Raw genomic sequence first — 27,659 nt, 5'->3', positions numbered from 1 at the left:
TTACAGAGTCACAAGCTGTGAAAAAATTTGTCAACGCCGACTATATGAAAAATCCGCAATTACTTTTTGGGCAACCCAATAATATGACATTTTGTTGTCTTAGAGGATAGAAAATTTCCAACCATAAACGTTTATATCGGCCCGTTGGGTTAGCATAGCAGCCATATAACATAACCACCCGGCTTTAAATATTTTGAAGGTTTTGATCACAGTTTCCCCTCTTTTTCCTGTAATTTGCCATTTGTGGTTAGCGAATCTTCTGCAATTGATTGTCAATATAGGTCCATGTTTTCGCAAAAGCTGTCAATAACGCCAAGTTTTAAAAATGTTGTGACTACTTTTCAATCGATTTTACCTAAAATCGTTAAAATATGTTCGAGTCGAGCCTCCTGTTAAAACGGAAATACAACGCAACAATTAACTATTAGTGGTATTCATTTCATTTCAACACATTCGTGCGACCACCCATCAAACTTCCACCTGGTCATAAATTGTAGCGGAAATCATCACTAACTTGATTGTGATTAATTTTCATAAAATAAAACAAAACTGAATTGAATGGATTTATATGCAAAACTAATGGCAGACAAAAAATGATTAATGGATTAATAAATGGTAACAAAAGCACGAATTTTGGGTTTTATTTGTTAATGTTTAAGAGCACAACATCACTAAAATCCAAAAAAACGAAACTAATTTTAATAACTATCATAAATATTTATAAAAAGTTTATTTAATTAACACTTCTGCACCTCCATAAGCATTGGCGTTTCCGTACATGATTTGCCTTCAAATTAATGGCCATTTGCAAAGAGGAGAAAACCCATCTTGAAGAAGTGATCTTTTATGGAATGGCTTTGACTTGAAATGAAACAAGTTTTGTTTTCATTATTTCATTTTATAATTATAGGTTAGTTAAAGGTCTTAACGTAACGCATGATTACCATAAAAGTACAAAGGAAAATCAACATTGAGTGATTTCATTTAATTACAAATTTAATTACTTTATTTTTAAAGGTCAGTTTTTATTTGTAGTAGAGACTCACATGAAGCATTTTAAAAAAATCTAAACAAAACATAACCTGCTCACAGTCACGTATTTGACAAATATGTAGTTTCAGCAAATAAAATTAACCAATAATTTGTCACGTGCCATAAATGCCACAACGCACACAAAACATTTTCTTTGAAGAAAATCAACAAAAAAACGCTATTTTTAGACTCAAGCCACATTCCTAGGAGACCAACAACTCTAATGAAGCCATAAACACTTGCCCATAAAACACAACTTGTCTTACTACCAACTTTAAGAAAATAAAAATTGACAGCAAAAACGCAACAAGACATGTTATATTCATTGAGTCTACGCAAAATTTGAATGCAGGTATTGTTATTTAAGCAAAGAAACTGCCTCCTTATTATTGGTTATAGTTTTGACAATATCTTTTTCAAGTTCAAGACGAAGGCTATATGGCAAATGGTGATCTAAAAGTTGCACTCAGTACATTCGGAAAAGTAACTGATTTATATATTAAAAAAATATTTAAAAATAAACGTAAAAATGTAACAAAAATATATGCAAACAGGAAAAAGGCGTTAAGTTCGGCCAGGACGAACTGGATAGCCACCACCTCGGTTATATATATAAACCACCTCTCGTCATAATCCGTTAAAACATACATAACTTATGCCCCCAAATTTATAAACCAAATTCGGCACGAACATTGATCACTGTGCCAAATTTCAGCGAACTCACACAATAAATGCGCCTTTTGTGGGGCCAAGACTTAAAATCGAGAGATCGGTCTATATGGCAGCTATATCCAAATCTAAACCGACCTGGGCCAAATTGCAGAAAGATGCCGAAGGGCCTAAAACAACTCACTGCCCCAAATTTTGGGCAAAATCGGTCAATGAATGGGTTTTTTATGGGCCCAAAACCTTAAATCGAAAAATCAGTCTATATGACAGCTATATCCAAATCTGGACCCGTCCGGGCCAAATCGCAGAAAGGGCTAACACAACTCACTTTCCCAAATTTTGGCAAAATCAGACAATAAATGCGCCTTTTATGTGCCCAAGACCTTAAATCGAGGGATCGGTCTATATGGCAGCTATATCCAAATCTCGACCGATCTGGGCCATATTGCAGAAAGATGCCGAAGCCCCTAACACAAGTCACTGTCCCAAATTTTGGCTAAAACGGACAATAAATGCGTTTTTGATGGCCCCAGGAACGTAAATCGAGAGATCGATCTATATGGCAGCCATATCCAAATCTGGACCGATCTGGGCTAAATTGCAGAAAGATGCCGAAGGCCCTAGCACAAGTCGCTGTCCCAAATCTAGGCCAAATGGGACAACAAATGCGTTTTTATGGGCCCAAGAACTTAAATCGAGAGATCGAGCTATATCGAGCTATATCCAAATCTCAGCCGATCTGGGCCAAATTGCAGAAGGATATCGAGGGCCTAAACACAACTCATTTTCCCAAATTTCGGTGACATCGGACAATAAATGCGCCTTTTAAGGGCCCAAGAACTTAAATCGAGAGATCGGTCTATATGGCAGCTATATCCAAATCTGGACCGATCTGGGCCAAATTGCTGAAAAATGCCGAAGGCCCTAACACAACTTACTGTCCCAAATTTCGGCGACATCGGACAATGAATGCGCCTTTTATAGGCCCAAAACCTTTAATCGAGAGATCGTTTTATATAGCAGCTATATCCATATCTGGACCGATCTGGGCCAATTTGCAGAAAGATGCCGAAGAGCCTAAAACAACTCACTGTCCCAAATTTTGGGCAAAATCGGACAATGAATGGGTTTTTTATGGGCCCAAGAACTTAAATCGAGAAATCGGTCTCTATGGCAGCTATATCCAAATCTGGACCGATCGGGGCCAAATTAAAGAAAGATGTCGAAGGGCCTAACACAACTGATTGTCCCAAATTTCAGAAAAATCGTATAATAAATGTGGCTATTATGGGCCTAAGACTTTGAATCGGCGTATCGGTCTATATGGGGGCTATATGAAGATATAGTCCAATATAGCCCATATTCAAACTTAACCTGCCTATGGACCAAAAGAGAATCTGCGCTAAGTTTCAGCTCAGTGTCTCAATTTTCAAATGCTGTAGCGTGATTTCAACAGACAGACGGCCAGGCGTTCAGACGGACGAACATGGCTAGAATGCAAATGCAAATTTTGCCCATGAACATTCCACTAAGGAACAGGGGCAAACTTCTCACATATCAATGAGTGCAGTCCAATTCAAGTTTTAAGCTCCATGATAAGGGGCCTCCTTTCTATAGCCGAGTCCGAATGGCGTGCCGCAGTGCGACACCTCTATGGAGAGAAGTTTTACATGGCATAGTACCTCACAAATGTTGCCAGCATTAGGAGAGGAAAACCACCGCTGAAATTTTTTCTGATGGTCTCGTCTGGATTCGAACCCAGGCGTTCAGCGTCATAGGCGGACATGCTAACCTCTGCGCTATGGTGGTCCCCACACATGGGGGTGATCTAGCCACTTGGCTAGATCGTCTTAGATTTTTACGCTGATCAAGAATATATATACTTTATAGGGTCGGAAATGGATATTTCGATGTGTTGCAAACGGATTGACGAAATAAGTATACCCCCATCCTATGGTGGAGGGTATAAAAACCATTCAAATTCTGAGGCTCAAAGATTAGATTCGTATACCCTCCACCATAGGATGGGGTTATACTAATTTCGTCAATCTGTTTGTAACACCTCGAAATATGCGTCTGAGACCCCATAAAGTATAGATATTCTTGATCGTCATGTCATTTTAAGTCGATCTAGCCATGTCCGTAGATCTGCCTGTCGAAAGCACGCTAACTTTCGAAGGAGTAAATCTAGCTGCTTGAAATGTTGCGCAAATTCTTTTTATTAGTCTAGGTCGGTTGGGATTGTAAATGGGCCAAATCGGTCCATGTTTTAATATAGCTGCCATATAAACCGATCTTGGGTCTTGACTTTGTGAGCCTCTAGGGGTCGCAATTCTCGTCCGATTTGACAGAAATTTAGCACGTGGTGTTTTGGTATCACTTCCAATAACTGCGGCAAGTATGGTTCAAATCGGTCCATGTTTCGATATAGCTGCCATATAAACCGATCTTGGGTCTTGACTTTGTGAGCCTCTAGAGGGCGCAATTCTCATCCGATTTAGCTGAAATTTTGCGTTAAGTGTTTTGTTATGATTTCCAATAACTGTGCCAAGTATAGCATAAATCGGTATAGAACCTAATATACCCGCCATACAAACCGATCTGGGATCTTGACTTCTTGCACTTCTAGAGGGCGCAATTCTCATCCGATTTGGCAGACATTTTGTACAACGGCTTCTCTCATGACCTTCAACATACGTACGTGTCTAATATGGTCTGAATCTATCAATAGCTTGATACACTCCCAAAAAGTAATTGCGGATTTTTTAAAAGAAAGTAAATGCATTTTTAATAAAACTTAGAATGAACTTTCATCAAATATACTTTTTTTCTAAAGCAAGCTAAAAGTAACAGCTGATAACTGACAGAAGAAAGAATGCAATTACAGAGTCACAAGCTGTGAAAAAATTTTTCAACGCCGACTATATGAAAAGTCCGCAATTACTTTTTGGGCAACCAATATAAAAAGAGAAACCACGCATAGAACTCGACAAATGCGATCCATGGTGGAGGGTATAAAAGATTCAGCCGGGCCGAACTTAGCACGCTCTTATTTGTTTAAAATTGGGTTTAATTCTTTTAAAGTATTTTTTTTTTCCTGTGTAACGCACTTGATTTCCCCAAAAAAGAATAAAGAAAATCGCTTCAACACTTTATCTTTAGACAACTTAATAAATAACCAGATTTGAACTTTTTGTCGATTTCAATTTGAATCAAAAAAAAACAAAACGCAAGAAAACAATGTTTCTGTAATGTTTGAAGTGTGCCCAACCTGCCTAACATGCTACCACCGCTGCATTAGTTATGCGCTACTGCGCGCATGCGTGTGCGCTTTATACACCACATGAAGCATACAGCTTCGTCAGTTAATGCTTAACCAGACATTTGAAAACTTGTTGTCGCTTGCCTACATGAAATCAAAGTAAATTGCTGGCTGTGGGACCTATCAAATGAAGGCAAATGAACATAAAATGCGTGCCAATGATTGTTGCCGTTTAGCTATTTTTTTTTGTGTGAGGCCATGCTCTGTTGCTGTAGCAGACTCCATGGAGACACGCATTTAAGCTTTGCTATGGCCTTTTCATGTTGTCTCCTTACAACAAGCCACAGTCAATGTCGACACATTGACTTACATCCATGAAAATAAATCATAAAAACTAACACACAGTGGTCGAGTTACCAGGCAACTTTGCTTGAGGGGGAGGGGAGAGAAGCATTGTTGAAAGGAAATTTCCTATGACATTAACCAAAAATGACTTTATTTGGCAAATTGTGATGAGAAAGTTTTGTGGACAGCTACTGATACAAAAATTTACAAACTAGTTTTAATTTTTTTTTTTTTTTTTTGAATTTAATCATTGATTCGGATTATATATTTTTGTTTGGTCAATTACATTTGACAAATAGCCATAAGACATTTACAGTTAATTTTCAACATTCTTGTTGTTTGGGCATTGCTTTCGATTTATGCAGCCATCATCAGTTTGATATGAACTTTTGATACAGGTTTTCATGTGCAGTTGTGGCATTCACTTTTTCACATCTAACGGTTTGTTGTCTTAGATATCGACATATGATAAAATGGTGGAGTTTTTTTTTGGCGCCTAGGTGTGAGAGAAAGTCACAAACAGGAGCATTTGCAACAGTTAATGACTCAAACATAAATTTTACATTAAGTCGAAGTAAAATAGCGGTTGGCATGTAAGTTTTTGAATTTGTTTTTTTTCTGTCAAGAAACTTAAATTTTGGTTTTGCACACATGGTAAGATATGAGCGATGTAGTTGCAAAAAAAAAAATCGCAACAGCTTATGGAAATTTTCTCAGTTTATATATGGATTCTGGTATCTCAAGAAGCAAAGTCGAGGCATCTGTGAGTAATCGAGCCTTTATATTTTTAAAAGGCCACCGTAGCGCAGAGGTTGACATGTCCGCCTATGACGCTGAATGCCTGGATTCGAATCATGGCGAGACCATCAGAAAAATTTTCAGCGGTGGTTTTCCCCTCCTAATGCTGGCAACATTTGTGAGGTACTATGCCATGTAAAACTTCTCTCCAAAGAGGTGTCGCACTGCGGCACGCCGTTCGGACTCCGCTATAAAAAGTAGGCCCCCTATTATTGAGCTTAAACGTGAATCGGACTGCACTCATTGATATGTGAGAAGTTTGCCCCTGTTCCTTAGTGGAATTTTCATGGGAAAAATTTGCATTTGCATATTTTTAAAAGACCATATAATACCATATTCTGTATGGGTATTCGAGCTCATAAATGTACTTCCATATCAAATTTTGGCATAATCATTAAAAAAAAATGTTATCCTAAATCGGATGATCGGCTAGTAAGGCTGGTGTATCTATTAATGTGACATACATGGGGTTTATTTGACGTAAATATAGAAACTATTTAACATTTGTGAACTTTTTGTGTAAACATTTAGCCAAATCCGGAAATGGTGAGGCATCTTTGGGCTCAAGACTAAGTAAATCAAGACAATCGAGAGTATGTTTGTACTCTTCAGGGTTGCAGACAAATATTTTGTAATAAGGATATTAACAATATACTCATCCTATGGTGGTGAATATAAAAAATGCAATTTTGCTTATTCTTAGGCTAAATTTTAGTTACCATATGATGTCTCTTTTTATTTAGTTAATTTCACATTCATAATTTACATATACATACCCCGACCGAGTAAAAAAATATTTTTATTATAAGGTTCATCTACTTGTTTTAAATTGTCCAACTTACCTACAAAAGAAAAAGAAATTTATAAAATGTTTATTAAAAGTTGAAGAAATAGTTTTAAGACTGGACTACAAATATATTATGACAACATTTCTTGAGAATACGATGCATAATCCATAAAAGCTGTAATAGTATAGGGTTCAACCAATTCTTGTGTTAGTTTCTTAAATCTTTCTTTAAACGAAAAATATTTCCCATTGAATATGAACAAAAAGAATATTCAACAAGTAAAAGCGTTAAATTCGGCCAGGCCGAATCTTGGCAAACCCACCACCATGGATTCTGTTAAAAATGTATGCAAAAATGCAAATTTTGCCCATGAACATTCCACTAAGGAACAGGGGCAAACTTCTCACATATCAATGAGTGCAGTCCGATTTATGTTTAAGCTCAATGATAAGGGGCCTCCTTTTTATAGCCGAGTCCGAACGGTATGCCGCAGTGCGACACCTCTTTGAAGAGAAATTTTACATGGCACAGTACCTCACAAATGTTGCCAGCATTGGGAGGGAAAAACCACCGCTGAAAATTTTTTCTGTTGTTCTCGCCAGGATTCGAACCCAGGCGGTGGCCCTACGGTGGCCTCCGTTAAAAATGTATACAAAATAAATTTAGTTGAAGAGCATAATTTTATTCTACATATCAAACTTCTGTCAAACCAACGAAAATTAAATCTTCTAGGAACCGAACTAGGATGTTCGAGAGATGGGTTATATGGGAGCTACATCTGGTTAGAGACTGATTCGGCACAGTTGTTGGAAATCGTAACACAACACCACATGCAGAATTTTAGCCAAATCAGACTCAAATTGTGGCTTGTAAGGACTCAAGAAGTCAAATCGGGTGATCGGTTTATATGGGAGCTATATATCAGGTTATAGACTAATTCGAGCCGTACTTGTCACAGTTGTTGGAAGTCATAACGGAACATCACATGGAAAATTTTACCCAAATCGGACAATCGGTTTATATGGGAGCTATATCAGGTTTGAGGATTTGATCCAAATTTAAAATGATTTCCTAGGGGGTCGCCACACCTCAAAAATCCGCTTAATTAATATGTAGACCAATCACAACAATATGGAACTCAAATGAAGGGTATTTGAGAGTAAAAAACGAATATGTTGCCAATTTTGGAATAAAGTATTTTGAGGGTCGCCCCTCCCCCCAAAACACACCGAAATCAAACATATTTGCCGACCATAGCAATATGGGTAGAGTAGAGCACGAAATTGATACCGACCCCTCAAATCAACCACCGCCTTAAAGTAGAACACGAATCTTATATTTTCTTTCGGGGCTAGCAGATTATTTTATTTGCTTTTACTTGTTAACTAATTCGATTCGAATTCTGGTGAGAAGATACAAAAATAATTTAACCCGTGGTAGTACACTCACTAATGCTGCTCGTTTGTAACTCAAAAAAATATTGATCTCCGATCCCATGAAGTAAATACATATTTTGGTAGCCTTGGTTTTCTAAATCCAGGAATCTATCGAATGCTATATGCTTTAAAATATCACAAATACTTCTGTCGATCGGTTGGATTTGTAAATGTGTCATATTCTGGTCTATGTTTCCATATAGCTGCTATATAAACCGATATTCTAATTTGACGGCCTTATCTTATAATGCTGATCCCTCGACTTACTTTTAAAACATGGCGCTTGTCATTCCTGCTATGTTTTAATGTTCTCAACTATTAACAAGAACACAGTTTGTGTCTTAAGTCTTTTGTTTTTTTTTTTTTTATATCCAACACCACGTCTGTGGTATAAGGCAGATGTGGACAAAATAAAAATGAGACTATGTGTGAGAAACTCTTTCAGAATGAACGTTTGACGTTTTTAGCCTAAACTTAATATTTAGGAAACTTAATTGGTTTACTTTATTTTCTAACCATAAAACCCTTTTGTTTTTCTTTTTATCTCCATAAGCAAAATACGAAATATTATGGGGATCGGTTAGTGATAACCCGTGCCGCCACGACGTCCAAAGTTGGATGTATTTCTTTCTAAGGAATTCAGTTGGGTATTTAAGGTCCTACCATGAAATTGGTAAACTACGAATAAATTTTTATAGAATTTCTAACAAAACCACAAACTGCACCTTGCACCACTACTGTGGCTGTGATAAAATATGTAGTTCGACTCTGAAATTCTTGTTGATTCGGCTTAGCCATATCTGTCTGTTCGCATATTGTTTCTGTGGTAATAGTCTGTCTGTCTTTTTTTGCAACTAAGGCAGAGATCGCATTTGTTATCCAATTATCACAAAAATTTGCACATATATCACTTTTTTAGCCCAAAGACTGGCGATATCAGTTTTGATAAAAATAGTTTCAGATTTAGATATAGCTCCCATATATATATAACACGCCCGATTTATCAAAATTGGTTCAGATTTGCATATAGTTCCCATTATAGTTTTCAACCAACAGAAATTACTGTTCATTAATTCAACTTTGGATCTTTATATGGGAGCTATATCTAAATCTGAATCGATTTCCAGATGGGTAATAAAACGCTTCATACCAAATTTCGTGCAAATCGGTTAATTAATTGGGGTTAATTGGGGCATTTAAGTCAAAATCGGGCGATATTTATAAATGTCAGCTGTATCGGATCCGATTTCCACCAACATTAAATAGGCTAAAAGGTGATATGTGCAAAAAATTTCGTGATGATTGAATAGCAAATGCTACCTGCACCCTGATTACAAATGGACAGACAGACAGGCGGATTCGCCACCAGACGGACAAGGCTAAATCGAATTAGAAAGTAATTCTGAGTCAATCGATACACTATTAACTGCCAAAGTAGTGATTCTAAGTGTAACTTGAGTTCAGTTCACAGTAAGTGCCACAAAAATTTTAACTTTATGCTCAAATTAAATTCTAAGATGTAAGATCCTCCTGGATGGATCCCAAAAATTTCACTTTTTCCAATCACTAGGATCATACAAATCGAGCTCCCGATTTCACTCCTTGAGACTCTAGATCTCCCTATTCGAAGAAATCATTAATAAAGGGCAATATCTATGGCAGGCCGTTCAAATTCCTTCTATGGCTAAATGTTTTGAACTGTTAACAAAAATCAAGTATGTGTATTAAGTCTTTTGTTTATTTTCTATTCCATTACTGCATTGAATGCGTGTTTGTCCTCCGATAAGCCCACAATTTCTATTATTTTATCTACAATGCTATTCAATGTAACAAAACACATTTACTACAATAATCACTTTCCCTTTAACTTATGTATACATGTTCGCATTTCAAATTCCTACTATACCTACCCACTGACATATATATCAGCCTTATAAATAATGCAATTATTCCCCTTTATTTTTATCATCGTACTAATTGCTTGAGCATTTTTTTATGGAATGAATTTTAAATTAGCCCTTTTAAGCTTATTGTAAAACGACGTTACTGCATTGAATGCGTGTTTGTCCTCCGATAAGCCCACAATTTCTATTATTTTATCTACAATGCTATTCAATGTAACAAAACACATTAAGTAATACTACATCCCACATTGTTGTTTTTTTTTTGCTTACTTTTCCTTCAAACTACAATGCAATGCATATTGCATTGCATATTTTTCTAAGTCAAACTCGTGCTTAGCAATTAATACCATCAACGCCGCCACCATCACCAACAACCACTAGCATTACCAATTGGCCACGCTGCCTGGCCCACGGCAGTAGCTTCCCAGCTACCGGCATGGTAGCTTAAGCCCACCAATTGAACAAGTGCATTGGGGAGATTTAGTTTTATACCGCCAAAAATTGTTAACTTTAAACTTTAATTACAGGCAACACTATCCGTTACAAGTGGGCATGCATACATACGTACGTTGAGGAGAAATACAAATTTACATATGTGCCTGCTTGTGGGTATATCAGCACTTGTTGCTATTTTTACTCAAGTGTGTGAGCCCATGGTGGCATGGTAACAATGTCTTGCCTTTTTTTCGGAATATTTGATTAGGATTTTTGCTTGTTGGTTTTCTTGCTTTCTGTTTCTTTTATTATAAGAAAAAAGTGGTTAATTTATTCTTGTATTCAGATCTTATATGGTGGGAATTTTTATGAAGGCAATTAATTATGCCATGACTTAAGATTCAGATACAATTTCATATAGTGGCGGCGATGGTCTTGCCATGGTGGTCATATTTACCTCAACCAGCGGCCTGTTACAGCGTTCAAATAGACCACAAACCAATATCGAATCTTTTATGTCGTTGTGATTTTTGCCTCTATGTCACCGCTTTAAACTAAGCCTCTCTCAAATTAACTTTAAAAGTTTAACGATGTGTCAAAAATAATCTTAATCGTTTGCCTTTTTTTGTTGTGTTTTTCTCTTCTATTTATTAGCTAAACGCATTCATGCAAAGTAGTTTGCGGCTGTGAGTGAGTGGCTTTTATAAGCCATACTCACAGTGGAATGGAAGTGGAACATAAGGTTAGTTTATAAAAAAATTAGAAAAAATATTAAAAAAATTAAAATGAAATAAGAAGTAAAAAGCGATTAGAGAAGAATTATTCCCCGTAGCCTTATTAAAAAAACAAATAAAAATGCATTAAGTTCGGCCGGGCCGAACATTGAATACCCACCACCTCGGGTATTTATGTAAAACACCTTTCGTCATAATCCGGTGAAAAATGCATTGATTGTGTACCCATAGCAGCTATATCCAAATGTGGTCCGATTTGGATCAAATTCAGCACCAAATTACTTTTCAATATTGGTCTTTTTGGCAGCTATCTCCAAAAATAGACTAGCATAAGTAATTGTGTCAAATTTCAGCAAAATCTGATTTTAAATGCACCTTTAATGGGGCCAAGACCTTAAATCTTGAGATTGTTCTATATGACAACTATATCCAAATCTGGACCAATCTGGACCGATCTGGGCCATCTTCGAGAAGGATATCGAGGAGCCTAACACAACTCACTGTCCTAAATTTGAGCGAAATTGGACAAAAAATGTTCCTTGTATGGGCCCAAGACCTTAAAGGTCTCCACCGACCTTCCCTTGTCATGGGCATGCTGTTTGTATTTGTGCAGTTCGCTGAATGAGGACGTAAGGTTTATAGGTCTGTAGGCCTTTGGTGTCGCATAACTTGCCTTGCCGGGCTCTGATATAAATACCACCCTTGCCTCCCGCAAGGCTTTTGGAGTATATACAAGTCCCAGGCACGCTGTGAAAATATTGGCCAGGTGGGGTGATAGAGAGTCTGCTTTCTTCTGTAGTAACGCCGGAGATATTCCATCAGGTCCGGGTGACTTAAATGGTGTGAAGCTCCTCAAGGATTTCTTCACCATAAATTCCGTAGTTACAAACCTCCGATCAACATCATTATTTCAAGATTCCGGTGTCTTCACCAGTCCCGTCGTAAATGCAAATTTTGCAAATTGCCCATGAACATTCCACTACGGAACAGATTTAAGTTTAAGCTCAATGATAAGAGGCCTCCTTTTTATAGCTGAGTCCGAACGGCGTGCCGCAGTGCGACACCTCTTTGGAGAGAAGTTTTACATGGCATAGTACCTCACAAATGTTGTCAGCATTGGGAGGGGAAAACCACCGCTGAAAATTTTTTTCTGATGATCTCGCCATGATTCGAACCCAGGCGTTCAGCGTCATAGGCGGACATGCTAACCTCTGCGCTACGTTGGCCTCCACCGTATATCCTGTGGAAAATGGGTTTTCATCAAAAGCCTCAACATGTCTACCGTTGTCTCTGCTCTCACTCCCTTGTCGACTACTAACGTTTCAGTTTGGACATGAGTTTTTGAGAGAAACTTTTTCATCTTGGCGGCGTCATTAACGCTATCGGCGTTCGCAGAAAAGCTTACAGGAAGTACTTTGATTATCTGGTAATGTTATTGTATTTCTTGAGCCGCGTATAATACACATCCCAATAAACTTTCACTTTTTCTCGAAGTTCTCTGTTAAAAAGTCTGCGGACCTCTTTCCAATATTGCGAATCTCCCCGGTCATCCAGGGTTTTTCTTTCCTGATTTCCTTTCCCGAAGAGGTGGCTAAAAAGATCATCTTATTGATGTGGAAGTACCAATTCGTTAATACACTTTCTGTTAAAGGTCTTTAAACCCATTCGAAACTCCTTACTTCTTGGCATGTGCCTCTTAATAACATTTCGAAATCTGTATCTTTTCTCTCAAAACACCACTGTTCGGACCATTGTGGTACTCTGACATGGTTTAATTCTTGTTTGTTTTTTATTTTTTTCTGCTTTGGTGCTTTGACCACGAAACCCCAGTTGCATTTTGGCCTGGTAAAGTCCAATATGCAAAATATGTATATCGATATTGTTGAACGCTTTTTTTTTCTCCTCTCATTGCCTACCGATTTTTTTGTGCTAAACGTGCGTATCTAGTTGACGGCATTTTTATTAATTGCTCACTATTTTATTCACGACTTAATCATTGCGTTTAGAGACAGATATGCGGTCAAAATGTAAAAGAATATGACTCAATGTGTTGAATGGATGTTAAACACAATTAAGATTTACGTTTTATTGGCTTCATTCAGTAGTTGCTGCAGTTTTGCCTTTTGTTTTGTTTGGTTTTCAAAATTCTGTTATGCATTTAAATTCTTAGTGTGTGTGTGTGTGTGTGTGAGTGAGTGTGCGGTAATTTGTTTTAAAATTATCTTAAAGCCATTTATTTTGTTGTTTTTGTTTTCCTTGCTGTTAACTACTCCCGCAGCATAATTTATTTGATATTGTTTCATGTGGTAGACAGACAATAGCTGCCGCTTGTGAATTGGCATATTTGCATTGAATTTTATGGGAAGTTGAGATGTTGAGTTTTATATAGAAAAGCCATTCAATAGAAACTTTTGGAATGAAATTTTCCTAAAATCATTTGAACAGTTGAAGGCATATTAAATTAACTCTTTTCTACCGAAAATAGAATATTTTCCGATTCTACGCCATTTTCAAATAGAAATAAACATTTTGTTATATAATGCAAAAAATAATTGTAAACATTGGCACAGTTCCAAACATAGACCTTAATAGTTTTCATATTCGTCATCGCTTCCAAATCATCCTGCGATACAGACAACAACGATCCCGAGATTCCAACGCAGTTTCATCTTTGCATCCTTTCGAACTCCATACCAATGTCTTATATGTTTGTACTGGTTTTACAATTGCCTTCTATATTCAGTTGATCATTCTGCTGCAGGACTAACAACTTTTTAGTGCTACATTGTGTGCTTCATTTCCTGTTAGCTTGTAAAAGAAGAATCAAAACTGGTTTCCCATTACAAAGAAGTTTCGCCAGCATTAGTGAGGAGATAACCATTGCGTCATAGATGGACTTGCAAAACTATGTGTTACGGTGGTCTTCCTATGATCAATCGATCTTATGACTTGACTTATTAAGTAATGAAGTGTACAATTCTTATGAGTTGTGACTGACTTCGTGTATGTATGAGAATTGGTTCGGCTGAACTAACGCCTATTACTTTACTTTGCTTCATTGTGAATTTTTACATTTATTGACTGCAAATACAAAAGACTTAAAACACAAACTTTGTCTTTGGTTGAAACCTTTAGATTTTTCTAACTTGACATGGGCAAAGCAATGAGGAACAAACTGGAGATTATTGTAGATATCCGACCCATAGGCATACCGATGAAGTGTGAGGCTACCACTGCGGTTCTGGCACTTAAGGTGATGAGGGAATGGATAGACAATAGGGGCAAGTCATACCATCGCGGTATAATCGAGGTGACGATAGGAAACATGGAAGGTGTGGATGAGGTTTCCGAACTGATACCTAAGACGACATTTGAGGTCCAGTGCGAAACACTGCTGTCACTGTCTTGGATTGACGGAACTCTGGTATTGCCATCTGGAAGTTCATGCTACACAGATGTATCAAAGCTGGGGGGCAGAGTGGGCCTGGGAGTTTATATGTATGATAATGATTACAAGTAAAAGCGTGCTAAGTTCATCCAGGCCGAATCTTGGGTACCCACCAAAACTCAGATTGAATTTGCATTACTTTTTTTACCCACCACAATAGAAATGGGGGTTTACTAATCTGGTCATTCTGTTTGTAACACCTCGAAATATTGACCTAGGACCCCATAAAGTATATATATATTCTTGATCGTCTCGACATTCTGAGTCGAACTTGCCATATCAGTCCGTCTGTCGAAATCACGAAAGGGGTCGAACGCGTAGAGCTAGCCGCTTGAAATTTTGCACAGCTACTTTATATTGATGTATGTCATTGGGGATTACAAATGGGCCAGATTTGGATATTGCTACCATATAAACCGCTCTCCCGATTTGACTTCTTGAACTTCTAGAAGCCTTAATTTGCATACGATTTGGCTGAAAGTTTGCGTGTAGTGTATTGCTATGACTTTTAACAACTGTGCCAAGTACGGTCTAAATAGGTCTATAACCTGATATAGCTCCCATATAAACCGATCTCCCGATTTGTCTTCTTGAGCCCCTTGAAGCCGCAATTTTTGTCCGGTTTGGCTGAAACTATAACAAGTACGGTCTAAATACACTATAACATGATATAGCTTCCATATAAATCGATCTCCGATTTGATTGAGCCGAGAAACTTTTAAGTCTCGATTTGTATCCAATTTTGCTGAAATTTTACGTATAGTGTTCTGTTATGATTCTCAACAACTGCGCAAAGTACGGTTCAATTCGGTCTATTACCTGACATATTTTCCCATATTTTAGCAGAATCCATGGTGATGGGTTTCCAAGATTCGGCCCGACCGAACTTAGTACGCTTTTATTTGTTATTAATATAACCGGATATTAATTGAAGCTTCTATGCTTCCTAGAAGTCATATCGGGGTATTGGTTTTAAATGCCTATGTCTATTTATTAATCTATCGGTGTAAAATTTATTGTGAGTTTTTGAGGACACAAGGATACTTCATGTACCAAATTTCAGCCAAATCGTATTAAAATTAAGGTTTCAGCTTAAGGAGCTCAAAAATTTAAATTCGGAGATCGGTTTATATGGTAGCTATATCTAAATATAATCCGATCTGAACCATATTTAAGTCAGTTGTCGGGAAGCCTTAAACTAGTCACCGTTTCAAATTTCAGCAAAATTGAATGAAAAAATAAAGTATTTGTGGGCATTAGACCCTTTATCGAAAAATCGGTCTATATAGCAGCTATATCCAAATAGGGTCCGATTTGGCCCGTTCAAGAACTTAACCAGCGTGCATCAAAAAGACGTATATGTGCCAAATTTCAGCTCAATTTGGAAGGCTCTAGAGTGATTACAACAGACGGACGGACAGACGGACAGACACACGGACATCGTTAAATCCTCTTAGAATTTTACGACGATCCGAAGGGTCGGAAATTGATATTTCGATGTGTTGCAAACGGAATGACTAAATGAATATTCCCCCCTATCCTAACTTATTTTTAAATCAAATTTTTACAAAATTTTCGGGTGTTCTTTCTTTCGAGATTCATTCTGGTCTTTCTAACAAAAGACTTTAACTGCAAACTCATTTCTACTATCGAAATAAACTAAGGGGCTTGCCTTTACTTTTTTCTACCGTAAAAAAAAAACAAAAACTAGATTGTGTAATTTCATTATTTAATTATAAATAAATTTATCTCATATTTCAAATCGTTTGTTATTATTTGTTTAAATGACATAATAATCCAGCTTTAAAATGTGATTTTCATTAACTATCAATTTTCCATTGAAAACCAACCTTTGGTATGTATGTATGTGTGTATATACATCGTATATACTATCCTTTGCACAAAGAGCAAACACAAAAGACTTAAGCAACAAACATGTTGCCAAGACACTATGAAAGACTTGCATTCAATCAAACATACACACACACACAGCCATACATATGGACAAACAATTTTCCCAACCTCAATTAAATCTAAAGCAAAGTCGTTGTAAAGAAACAGCAAAATGCAAGAAAAAAAATTAAATATGTTACACTCCAAACCAAACCAAAGCCAAAATCAAATCCATTGACCTGATTGGTGGGGTGGGTAATGTAATATGGCAATACCCATAGCCATAGCAATTACTTACGAATTTCATATTGATGATTGGATGTTAGCTGGTGTATTTGCAAGTAATCAAGTGTAATTAAATATTTGGAATATTCAAACAGCGATTTGTGTTCTGTTTTTTTTTTTTAAACACTTAATATATTCCGTATAAGGAAATTTCAGATTTAGGTTTCTTAGCAGCAATTTGTTGTAATTTAAGCAAATATTTGTAGCTTTTTATGACTTTAAGTATTTTGCAAAGTCGTACAACTATTTTTTTCTTTTTCAAAGGAAACTGTTAATTTTGAAATATATTTTTTTACACTTTAGATTTTACAATATGTTGTAATTGATATCAAAATATGAAATTTTTAGTTGTTTCCTTATTCTTTTTTTTTTGGTTTTAATCACACAGACACAAATTCCCGTATGGATTAGTGTTAACACTGTAGAGAAAAAAAGTTTTGGAAAAAAAATTGTTTTTTGAATTGAAAAAACTTTGTTGTTAAGTTTTCAACGTTCACAGACGGTGTAATAAAAAGGCTTTAACGTTAACGCCACAAACAGTGCTAACAGTGGAAGTAAGACGGTTAATGAATTTCGACGGATATGCTTTGTTGGTTTTATATTAAGCATTAAACGCTCGCTCAATTCCAATGAAACAAATGAATAAAACGCAGTGCTCTTTGTTATCGATTGCATATCTCTCGCAAACTTGTGTGGGTATGGGTGTTTGCGAGCATGGATCTCTTTTGAGCCCAGTCGATATCACAGCAGCAAGAGCTTGCAGTAAACAAGAGCTTCAATGAAAATGATTTGAAAACGTAGCACTCACTCAACGAGCAAGAATCGAAGTTTGGCCACCAACACTGGCAATAACGAACGAACCAACGAAGAAATATGCAATGGTAGTGGGAATCAGGGTTGCCACAGACAAACAATTTCCTTTAAGAAATTTTGGTAAAAATCTGACCAAAATGCAATTTGGCTGAGGAAAATTTATTTTCTTTTATGTTATTATTTCTCCTAAAGACTGAAAAATCGGGCTAATTTGACCAAGGAAAATGAACATTACAAGAAATTTAGAATTTTTTGTTGATTACTGAAACGACATTGTCAGACAACAGATTGAATTTGATCATATGCTCGCCAGTTGTAAACGTTTCTTAGGTGGCTGAACTAATCATCAGAACAATAGTGCTGCTCTCCATCCTCCCATCTGTCCGGCCTACATTTCATTCCATGTTATTTTGTAGCCTTTAAATGAAATCTACAGCCTAACTTGGAATATGGACTTAAATTAAGTCCAATTTTAGGTGTGGCATGGGGGCGGATCAATATCTGCACCCTCTTTCCAACCCAACCTAACCATATACATATATTCTTGATCGCCGTGCCATTTTAAGTCGATTTGACCATGTCTACCGGTCTGTCCAAAGCATGCTAACGAGTAAAGCTATTCGCTTCAAATTTTGCACAAATACTTCTCATTAATGTAGGTCGATTGGGATTGTAAATAGGCCAAGTAAGATTCGAATAAGTCCATAACCTGTAATAGCTCCCATTTAAACCGATCTCTCGATTTCTTTTTTTAGCTTCTGCCTATAAAAAGAAACCGTGGAAAGAACTTGATAAAAGCGATCAATAAGATTAGAACCACTCGAACTTACATGCTTCACGAGGGTTGCCTTTTATATTTCGGGATTGGACCACCCTTGTGTTGCAATCTGCCAACTGGCAGCTCTATCGTAAAGCTTGATATTTTTGAGGTTATACATACTCAGAACGTTTTGACATACGAGCGATATTTGTGTTATTTACAGTAACTTAAAAGATTAATCTCGCCCAAAAAATGGAATTAAATCGTCAACATTTTCGTGCGATTATTTTTTACAACTTTCGACGTGGATTAACTCAACAACAGTGTATCGATGAACTTAATTAAATTTTTGGCGATGAAGCACCATCAAGGACCAGTGTTCATCGATGGTAGGGTGAATTTAACCGAGGTCGTAGTTCACTCCAAAACCAATTTCGTGAAGGTCATCGGAAAACACTAGTTGTTGCAAAAACCATTAGGGCTGTGCGCCAATATCATCATGTGACCAATCGTGAGATTGAGGCAACCTTAGGCATTAGTGGGGCCAGCATACATTCAATATAGCATGAACATTTGACCGTCAAAAATGTGTTCGCGTTGGATCCCACACAATTTGTCAATCGCTGTAAAAAAAAGGCTAGTGTCAATTGGTCGAAAGAAATGCTCCAAAAATACGATCGTGATGCTTCGAAACACGTCTATGACATCGTGACAGGTGATGAATCGTGGATTTACGCGTATGAGCCCGAAATTAAACAGCAGTCGACTGTATGGCTGCTTCAAGATGAGCCAAATCAAGCAAAAGTTGCTCTCGCACAAAACACTTCCAAGCAAATGATCGAAAAAACTGGACATGTCGCAATCGTAACGCTAAAACAACGCAGAACTGGCAATTCTTAGTGGTACACAAACATTTGTTTGCCATTTGTCTTCCAAGAAGAAAAACCAACGGCCGAATACGGATCACTCTTAACCGATTTTGGGTCTTGGGCATATAACAATTTGGAATAATGAGTTGTATCAAATTTGGAAGGCAGAGTTGTATCAAAACTCCTAACATCTGTCCCGAATATGGTCCAAACCGGGCTATATTTAGATATAGCTGACATAGAGACCGATCATCAGCTTTAGGGTCTAAAGACCATAAAAGGCGCATTTATTCTCCGATTTTGCTGAAATGGCCATCCGACCCGAATATGGTGTATATTGGACCATTTTTACATACAGCTGTCATATAGATCGATATGCCGATTTAGGGCCTTAATCCAATAACAGCCGCATTTATTAACCGATTTTGCTGAAATTCCAAACCGTGTGTTTTATTAAGAACCAATCTTCAGCTTTAGGGCCTAAAGACCATAAAGACGCATTTATTCTCCGATTTTGCTGAAATTTTAAACAGTGAGCTGCTTTAAGACTCCCGACATCCACACCAAATAAGGTCCAGATCGTACCATATTTAGATATAGCTATCATATAAATCGATCGTCCAAATTAGGGCTTCATCACATGAACGGTGCACTTATTTCCCGATTTCTCTGTAATTTCGATCTGTAACTTGTATAGAGCTTCTCGGCACCTGAACCAAATATGATGGCGGTAATCTAGTTATTCCGTTTGTAACATCTCGAAATATTCATCTAACACCTCGAAATAGTCACCTGGGCTGTCGCTGTTGCTCCGTGTGCCCAGTTTCGAATTCCGGGCGGGCTCTGGCGATTTTCTTAATTTTTCAAGTTTTTTGCCATTTAGGGCGAACGTTATTAAATTTTAAAACTTTTGTTTGTTTCTCTTTCGAGGCGAACTCAATGATCGAAGATTCTCTTTTGCAAATGGAAAAGGAAACCTAGAGATAGCAACATACGCCAACCACTATGGGACGCGTTTCGTCTTTGGTTAGAAGACTTTTCAACCATATTAGGTGTGATGACTTCCAGGGCCGTGCGTTGGTATGTTGTATCGGAATCGTCTTAATAGCGAAAACGCCTCTATGATACAATTACCAAATTAATTACGCTCGGCAGCCCTGTCTATTAGCTGTACTTTTTCCCAATGTATGCGTTTTTGTGTAATGACAGACTTTTTTCTGTGACAATTACACAACTTCCGTAGTATACATTTATTTATTTTTTTTTTATTGGTGTTGGGTTCCCAATATTCGTCCATTCGGCCCGGCCGAACGTAGCACACTTTTACTTGTTATTCTCCAATTTTCTTCTCCTCATTATTTTATTATTATTATTTTTTTGGATCAGAAAAACCAAACAGCGGCAACACTGTTTGATTAACTACACTTTGTAATTGAGTGGCTGAGTTTGAGTGTTTTTTTCATATCTCTCTTACACACACGCTTAAATATCCGCTTTGGAGTTAGTTAGTAAGGGGTGATTTAGAGTACTAAACATCCCCTCTCTATTTCTCTTTCATACGCTCATCAAATTCTCTCCAGCACATTCCATTTCCAGCTGATGCCCTGTTTGCATGTCAGTGAGGTTCTTTAACGACTTTTACTTGCAAGCTTACCAGCTGTTGCAGTGATTGCTTCTGCATCTGTTAATGTTGTAGTTGTTGCTGTAATTGCTGCTGTCATTTTTAATTAAGTGTTGTTGTCAGTCAAAAGTTATTTTTATGATCTTGATACATTTGTATCACCGTTTCGCGTTACAGCTTTATTCACTCATTGATTTTGAGCGAGTTCATTAGACCTTTCACTGTTTTAATAGCTGCATAATTTGTAGAGTGAATGTGTAATTTCTCAGAACTGGTCTGTGAGGGTGCCCTTCAATGAACGAACAAAAACATCACTGATCACTGGCATTCGCCAATCATTTCCGTGTAACAATCTAAATTATTACAAATTGTTATCTGTAACGTTGACTAATGTGGACATGCGTTTGAAAATATACATTGTATTTTTTTGTTTTTTTTTTTTTTTTGTTTGAGACATAATGTTTAGCAAGAATTGTTTCTTATGGATTAAAGCAAATGGAACAATACGGAAGTACTTCTTTTGTAGCAAGTTGAGAATCTATGTATAAACTCCCACACTATATATTAAAAAAAACTTTAAAGTATTAAAAGAATGAAAAATAATTATGAAACGAAAATTCTTAGGGGAAAAAACTAAATTTGAGATTATGCACATGTACATTAGGGTGATGATCTTTAAACAACCTCATATCCCTCCATCATATCCAGATAAGTTTTTATTTAATTTTAGAAGAAATCTTACATATAAGGCGATTCAATAAAAAAAACCTCGCTTACTAAATGATTTAAAAAATTTCATGAAAATTAAAATTTTAAATTTTTTTAAAATTTTAATATTGGGTTGCCCAAAAAGTAATTGCGGATTTTTTAAAAGAAAGTAAATGCATTTTTAATAAAACTTAGAATGAACTTTAATCAAATATAATTTTTTTACACTTTTTTTTCTAAAGCAAGCTAAAAGTAACAGCTGAAAACTGACAGAAGAAAGAATGCAATTACAGAGTCACAAGCTGTGAAAAAATTTGTCAACGCCGACTATATGAAAAATCCGCATTTACTTTTTGGGCAACCCAATAGTATAAGTATTATTTTAGTGTTTAATAGGTAAAAGTTCATTCATTCGTGCAACAGGAAATAACTTTTGAGAAAGAAAAATCCAAAATTCATCACCTTAATGAACAAGGTCCTACATCGACTTGCCGGGTAGAAATGTAGTGCAGACCATGCTCCCAAAATAGTAAATGTATATCGCTTGACTAACGGCAGAATATTATAAATGCCTTTGTCTAATCCCAGATGATCTTTATTGGCCTATGAATTGGCTCGAAGGGTTTTAGTTTGGATGTTAGGTGTACTTCACTCTTGAATGATTTAATTTGAGCCCGATATTCACATGATGTCCGATTTAGGGATGTATTCGGGGGTGAGGTGGTCCAGGCCCTTAGCTCTGAAAAAAATATAAGCATCGTGTTCTACTCTCAAATACCATTTATTTAAACATCATATTGCCATTGGATTAAGGAAATTTTAATGGATTAGGCGTCCCAAAACAATTGGTCAAGAAATTGGTTATCAAATTCGTTTTATAATCTCCAATACCTTTCATTTGAGCCAAATATGGCCACGGTCGGTAAATTTGTACTCTTTGGGGGTGTTTTGGGGAAGGGGCGGTGCCCCAAATACTTGGTCCCACATTTGGATATCAGATTCGTATTCTACTCCCAAATTCCCTTGTTTGAGCCCCATATTAGGATGATCAACAAATAATTACTGTTTGTGTGTGTTTTCGGAAAGTGGTTATCAATTTCGAGCTCTACTCGCCAATACCTTATGTTTGTGTGTGTTTTCGGAAAGTGGTTATCAATTTCGAGCTCTACTCGCCAATACCTTTCATTTCAGCCCCACGTTGAGATGGTCGGTAAATATGTCCGATTTAGGGAGCGGGGTGGTCCGCCAAATACCTAGCCCCAAAAATGAATTAGCATCATACTCTACTCTCAAATATCATTTATTTGAACCCCATATTGCCATTGGATATCAAATTCGTTTTCTAATCTTAAATACCTTTCATTTTAACCCCTTATTGGAAAAGTCAGCAAATATGTCCGGTTTGGGATATGGGCCCTAAAAACTATGAAGAGCAAATGCGTCCTATTTGGGGGTTGTTATGCGGGTGGGACGTCCCTTAGATAGTTGGTCCCGAATATTGAAATCACATTCGTGGTCTACTCCCAAATACCTTACATTTGAGCCCCATATTTCCATAGTCGGCAAACATGTCCGGTTTTGGGGGTGTTTTGGGGAATGGCCGCTACTCAGTTACTTGGACTGACCGCTACTCAGTTACAGTTATCGGAAAGTGTTTGCTGATAAGTAAAGGGTGATTTTTTTGAGGTTAGGATTTTCATGCATTAGTATTTGACAGATCACGTGGGATTTCAGACATGGTGTCAAAGAGAAAGATGCTCAGTTTGCTTTGACATTTCATCATGAATAGACTTACTAACGAGCAACGCTTGCAAATCATTGAATTTTATTACCAAAATCAGTGTTCGGTTCGAAATTTGACAAATTTTGTTCAGCGATGAGGCTCATTTCTGGTTGAATGGCTACGTAAATAAGCAAAATTGCCGCATTTGGAGTGAAGAGCAACCAGAAGCCGTTCATGAACTGCCCATGCATCCCGAAAAATGCACTGTTTGGTGTGGTTTGGACGCTGGTGGAATCATTGGACCGTATTTTTTCAAAGATGCTGTTGGACGCAACGTTACGGTGAATGAACACATTTCGAACCGAACACTGATTTTGGTAATAAAATTCAATGATTTGCAAGCGTTGCTCGTTAGTAAGTCTATTCATGATGAAATGTCAAAGCATACTGAGCATCTTTCTCTTTGACACCATGTCTGAAATCCCACGTGATCTGTCAAATACTAATGCATGAAAATCCTAACCTCAAAAAAATCACCCTTTACGTGTTCGTTATGATTACAGGTGTTTCCAATTTTGGGTAATTTGTGCTTCCAATAAAGGGCCGGTTTCATGCGCAGAAATCAACCAATCTGTCGCCATTGTCATTCCTGGTATGGCCAAGTCCTTTCATTCCCATGATTGATTGTAGATTATTGTTGTTATTGCCTACCTTGGCATTAAAATCTCCCATAACAAGTTTAATGTCTCCTTTTGGTAGAGAGCGTGTCACAGAGTCGAGTTGGGAATAGAATTGATCCTTTGTTTCGTCATCATCGGATTCGCTTGGCGCGTAGCATTGTACATTGAATATTTTGCGGAATTTTGAAATTAATCTTGCCGTCTTGATGCGTTCAGATATAACATTGTATGCTTGAAGAGCTTGTTTTACTTCCGGCCACAGTAAAATACCGACCATTTGTCTGATGGATTTCATTACCTGAAAAATGAAGTGGTAGCCACCTTGATCCATAGTTCCGGATTTCAGGCATCGTACTTCACTTAAACCGAGAATGTCTAGTTTGGCATTCTCTCTTTGGCAATTTGTAGTTTGACATCTCGTTCTGGACTTGGTAGAGAGTTCTGACGTTCCATGTTCCACTCATAAACCGTATTCTAAATCAATAGCTCGTCAGTTCCATTATTTCTTGTTGATGTTTCTGTAATCGTGATTTATTTGAGATGGATGGCGGATTGGTCCATCGCATCGGTGCCTATTGCTTGGGCTGCCAGCGACCCACTAGGCCAGGCTTTGTGGATGGTGAATCTTCTGAAGATCTGCGAGCGCCATTCGATTTGCAACACATCGAAATATCCGACCCTACAAAGTATATAAATTCTTGATCGTCGTAAAAATCTAAGACGATCTAGACATGTCTGTCCGTCTGTCTGTTGAAATCACGCTTTAAAAATAGAGATATTGAGCTAAAACTTTGCACAGATTCTTTTTTTTCCATAAGCAGACTAAATTCGAAGATAAGCTATATCGGACTATATCTTGATATAGCCCCCATATAGACCGATTCGCCGATTTAAGGTCTTAGGCCCATAAAAGCAACATAAAATTTGGGACAATGAGCTGTGTTAGGCTCTTCGTCATACTTCTTCAATTTTGTAGAGATCGGTTCAGATCGATTTAAGGTTTTAGGCCCATAAAATGCGCATTTATTTCCCGATAACGCCGAAATTTGGGTCAGTGAGTTGTGTTAAGGCCCTCGATATCTTTCTGCAATTTGGATCAGATCGGTCCAGATTTGTCTTGGGCTCATAAAAGGCGCATTTCTTGTCCGATTTCGCCGAAATTTGGGACAGTGAGTTGTGTTAGGACCTTCGATATCCTTCTTCGGTCCATATTTGGTTATAGCTGCCATATATACCGATCTCTCGATTTAAGGTTTTGGGTCCATAAAAGTCGCATTTATTGTCCGATTTCGCCTAAATTAGGGACAGTGTGTTGTGTTAGGATCTTCGGCATCCCTCATCAATTTGTCCCAGATCGGTCTAGATTTGTATATAACTGCCATATAGACCGACCTCTCGATTTAAAGTCTTGGCCCCATAAAAAGCGCATTTATAATCCGATTTCGCTGAAATTTGACACATTGATTTATGTTAGTCTTTTCGATATCCGTGTCGAATATGGTTAAGATCGGTCTATATTTGGATATAGCTGCCAAAAAGACCAATATTTGGTTCTACAAAATTGTACAGTGACTTGTATTTATTAGACAACTCAATGTTCATGCCGAATTTGGTCCAAATCGGACCATATTTCAATATATTTTCAATATTCAATATATTTTCAACGGATTATGACTATTGTTGGTTTACATATATATACCCGGGGGGGTGGGTATCCAAAGTTCACCCCACCCGAACTTAACGCCTTTTTACTTGTTTAATATTTAAATGGAATAAATTTTATTTTTGTCATTAACAATCATCACCCTAATGTATATACATTAAAAATCAAACCCCGTTTTTAAAATCATTTTCAATTGTCATACAATTACCCTTCTATGGTAATTAGTAGTATTAGAGTTCTTGAAGTGTTTCATTGAACTTTTACTCAATTGTCAATATTTCTTAATTGAGGTTTATCGTAGTATACATTTTTCCTTAAATATCCGCCTTTTGTATTTATTGATCGGTCAATAACTTTACTTTCCATATGACCTTCACTTATAGACCTCATTGTTTGAGGGTGCACCAAAAAAATCTTTTCTTTTTTCGTTGGTTAAAACAATTTAAATAGAGAACAAAGTTGAACAGATAAATGAATGAGAAACAACAAATGGTCTGTCGATCAACCAACATATGTATATCCACATGTCTGTCCACCTGTCTATCTGTCCATACATACATCCATTTATCTGTCGGTATTTATAATAACACAAATCAAACAAACCTAATTGAAAAAAAAACATTTTTGAATTTTTGTTAAAGAAAAATGTTTAAATACAAAATATTTAGACGGCCATTATGATTGATATTCGATAACTTGGATTTTGGTTTCTTGGTTTTTTGTCATAGTTCCTTTTAGCAATAAATTAATCATTTGTGCAACTATTGAAAACTAATTAAAATGATCATAGGTTTGAAAAGCGAACCAGAACATTGAACTCACCTCACACCCTCCAACCAGATATTCCCACAATGATAAAATCCCCAGCATTCAAAGAGTTAAGAATATCATTTCTGTATCTATTACACACGGTTCAGGTTTTAGCGAATTTTTTATTTGATGGCTGTAACCAGCAATTCGTTTCGCTCTTTTGAGTAGAAAAAAATCAATATCAATTAATTGTTTTTCTTTTATTTAATTGCATTTATTTTCAATTTATCTTGCGGTAATTAACTCAATGTAAAATCAAAATCACTTGACCGTTAAAGACTGATTATTGTGCACTTGAACTCCATTACTTTTCTAGGCAGGCAGTAGTAGTGACCAATACGGCCAACTTGTGGTTTATGTTTTCATGGTATATTTATTTAGGGGACACTACAGTCAACATATTGAAATGTGCATTTAAAATGCTATTTGACGTTTTGAGTGATTGATTTTTGATTCAAAATTTAGTTGTGTATGATTTTAGCTAAAAGATCAGTTAAAATAATATTTTCATTTAAAGTCCAGAATACTTAAAAAAAAAAAAAAACAAATAAAGACGTGTTAAGTTCGGCCGTTCCTAACTTTGGATACCCATTACCTCGTCGGGCAGTCACTGTGTCAAATTTCAGTGAAATCGGAATATAAATGCGCCTTTAATGGGGCCAAGACTTTGAATCGAGATATCGGTCTATATGGCAGCTATATCGAAATCTGGACCGATCTGTGCCAAATTGAAGAAGGATATCGAAAGGCCTAACTCAACTCACTGTCCCAAATTTCGGCGACATCGGACAGTAAATGCGCCTTTTATGGGCCCAAAGTCTTAAATCGAGAGATCCGTCTTTATGGCACCTATATCGAAAGCTGGACCGATCTATGTCATATTGCAGAAGTATGTCGAGGGGCTTAGCTTAACTCACTATCCCAAATTTCAGCAATGTCGAAAAATAAATGCGCCTTTTATGGACCCAAAACCTTGTATCGAT

At 36.9% G+C, this 27,659-nt stretch overlaps 2 protein-coding genes across 3 annotated transcripts in view; both read right to left on the bottom strand.

The window, feature by feature from the left end:
- Positions 1–17,300, bottom strand: part of LOC131995089 (uncharacterized) — a 115,350-nt gene extending 98,050 nt beyond the window's left edge. For both annotated transcript variants that reach the window (XM_059362939.1, XM_059362940.1), the window contains exon 1: positions 17,043–17,300. In XM_059362939.1, the coding sequence (XP_059218922.1) occupies positions 17,043–17,051 (9 nt within the window). In that variant the 5' untranslated portion in view covers positions 17,052–17,300. The remainder of the gene's footprint in view (positions 1–17,042) is intronic.
- Positions 17,301–21,410: 4,110 nt separating this feature from the next.
- LOC131994704 (uncharacterized) lies at positions 21,411–24,534 on the bottom strand. Its single transcript, XM_059361530.1, has 2 exons — positions 24,235–24,534; positions 21,411–21,479 (listed from the first exon to the last, which is right to left on the bottom strand). The coding sequence occupies exons 1-2, from the start codon at positions 24,532–24,534 to the stop codon at positions 21,411–21,413; spliced, it is 369 nt and encodes a 122-aa protein (XP_059217513.1).
- Between the last annotated feature and the right edge of the window lie 3,125 nt (positions 24,535–27,659).

Source organism: Stomoxys calcitrans, chromosome 2, assembly GCF_963082655.1.
Source record: "Stomoxys calcitrans chromosome 2, idStoCalc2.1, whole genome shotgun sequence".
Classification (NCBI taxonomy): Eukaryota; Metazoa; Arthropoda; class Insecta; order Diptera; family Muscidae; genus Stomoxys; species Stomoxys calcitrans.
This window is presented reverse-complemented; position numbering and strand designations above follow the sequence as displayed.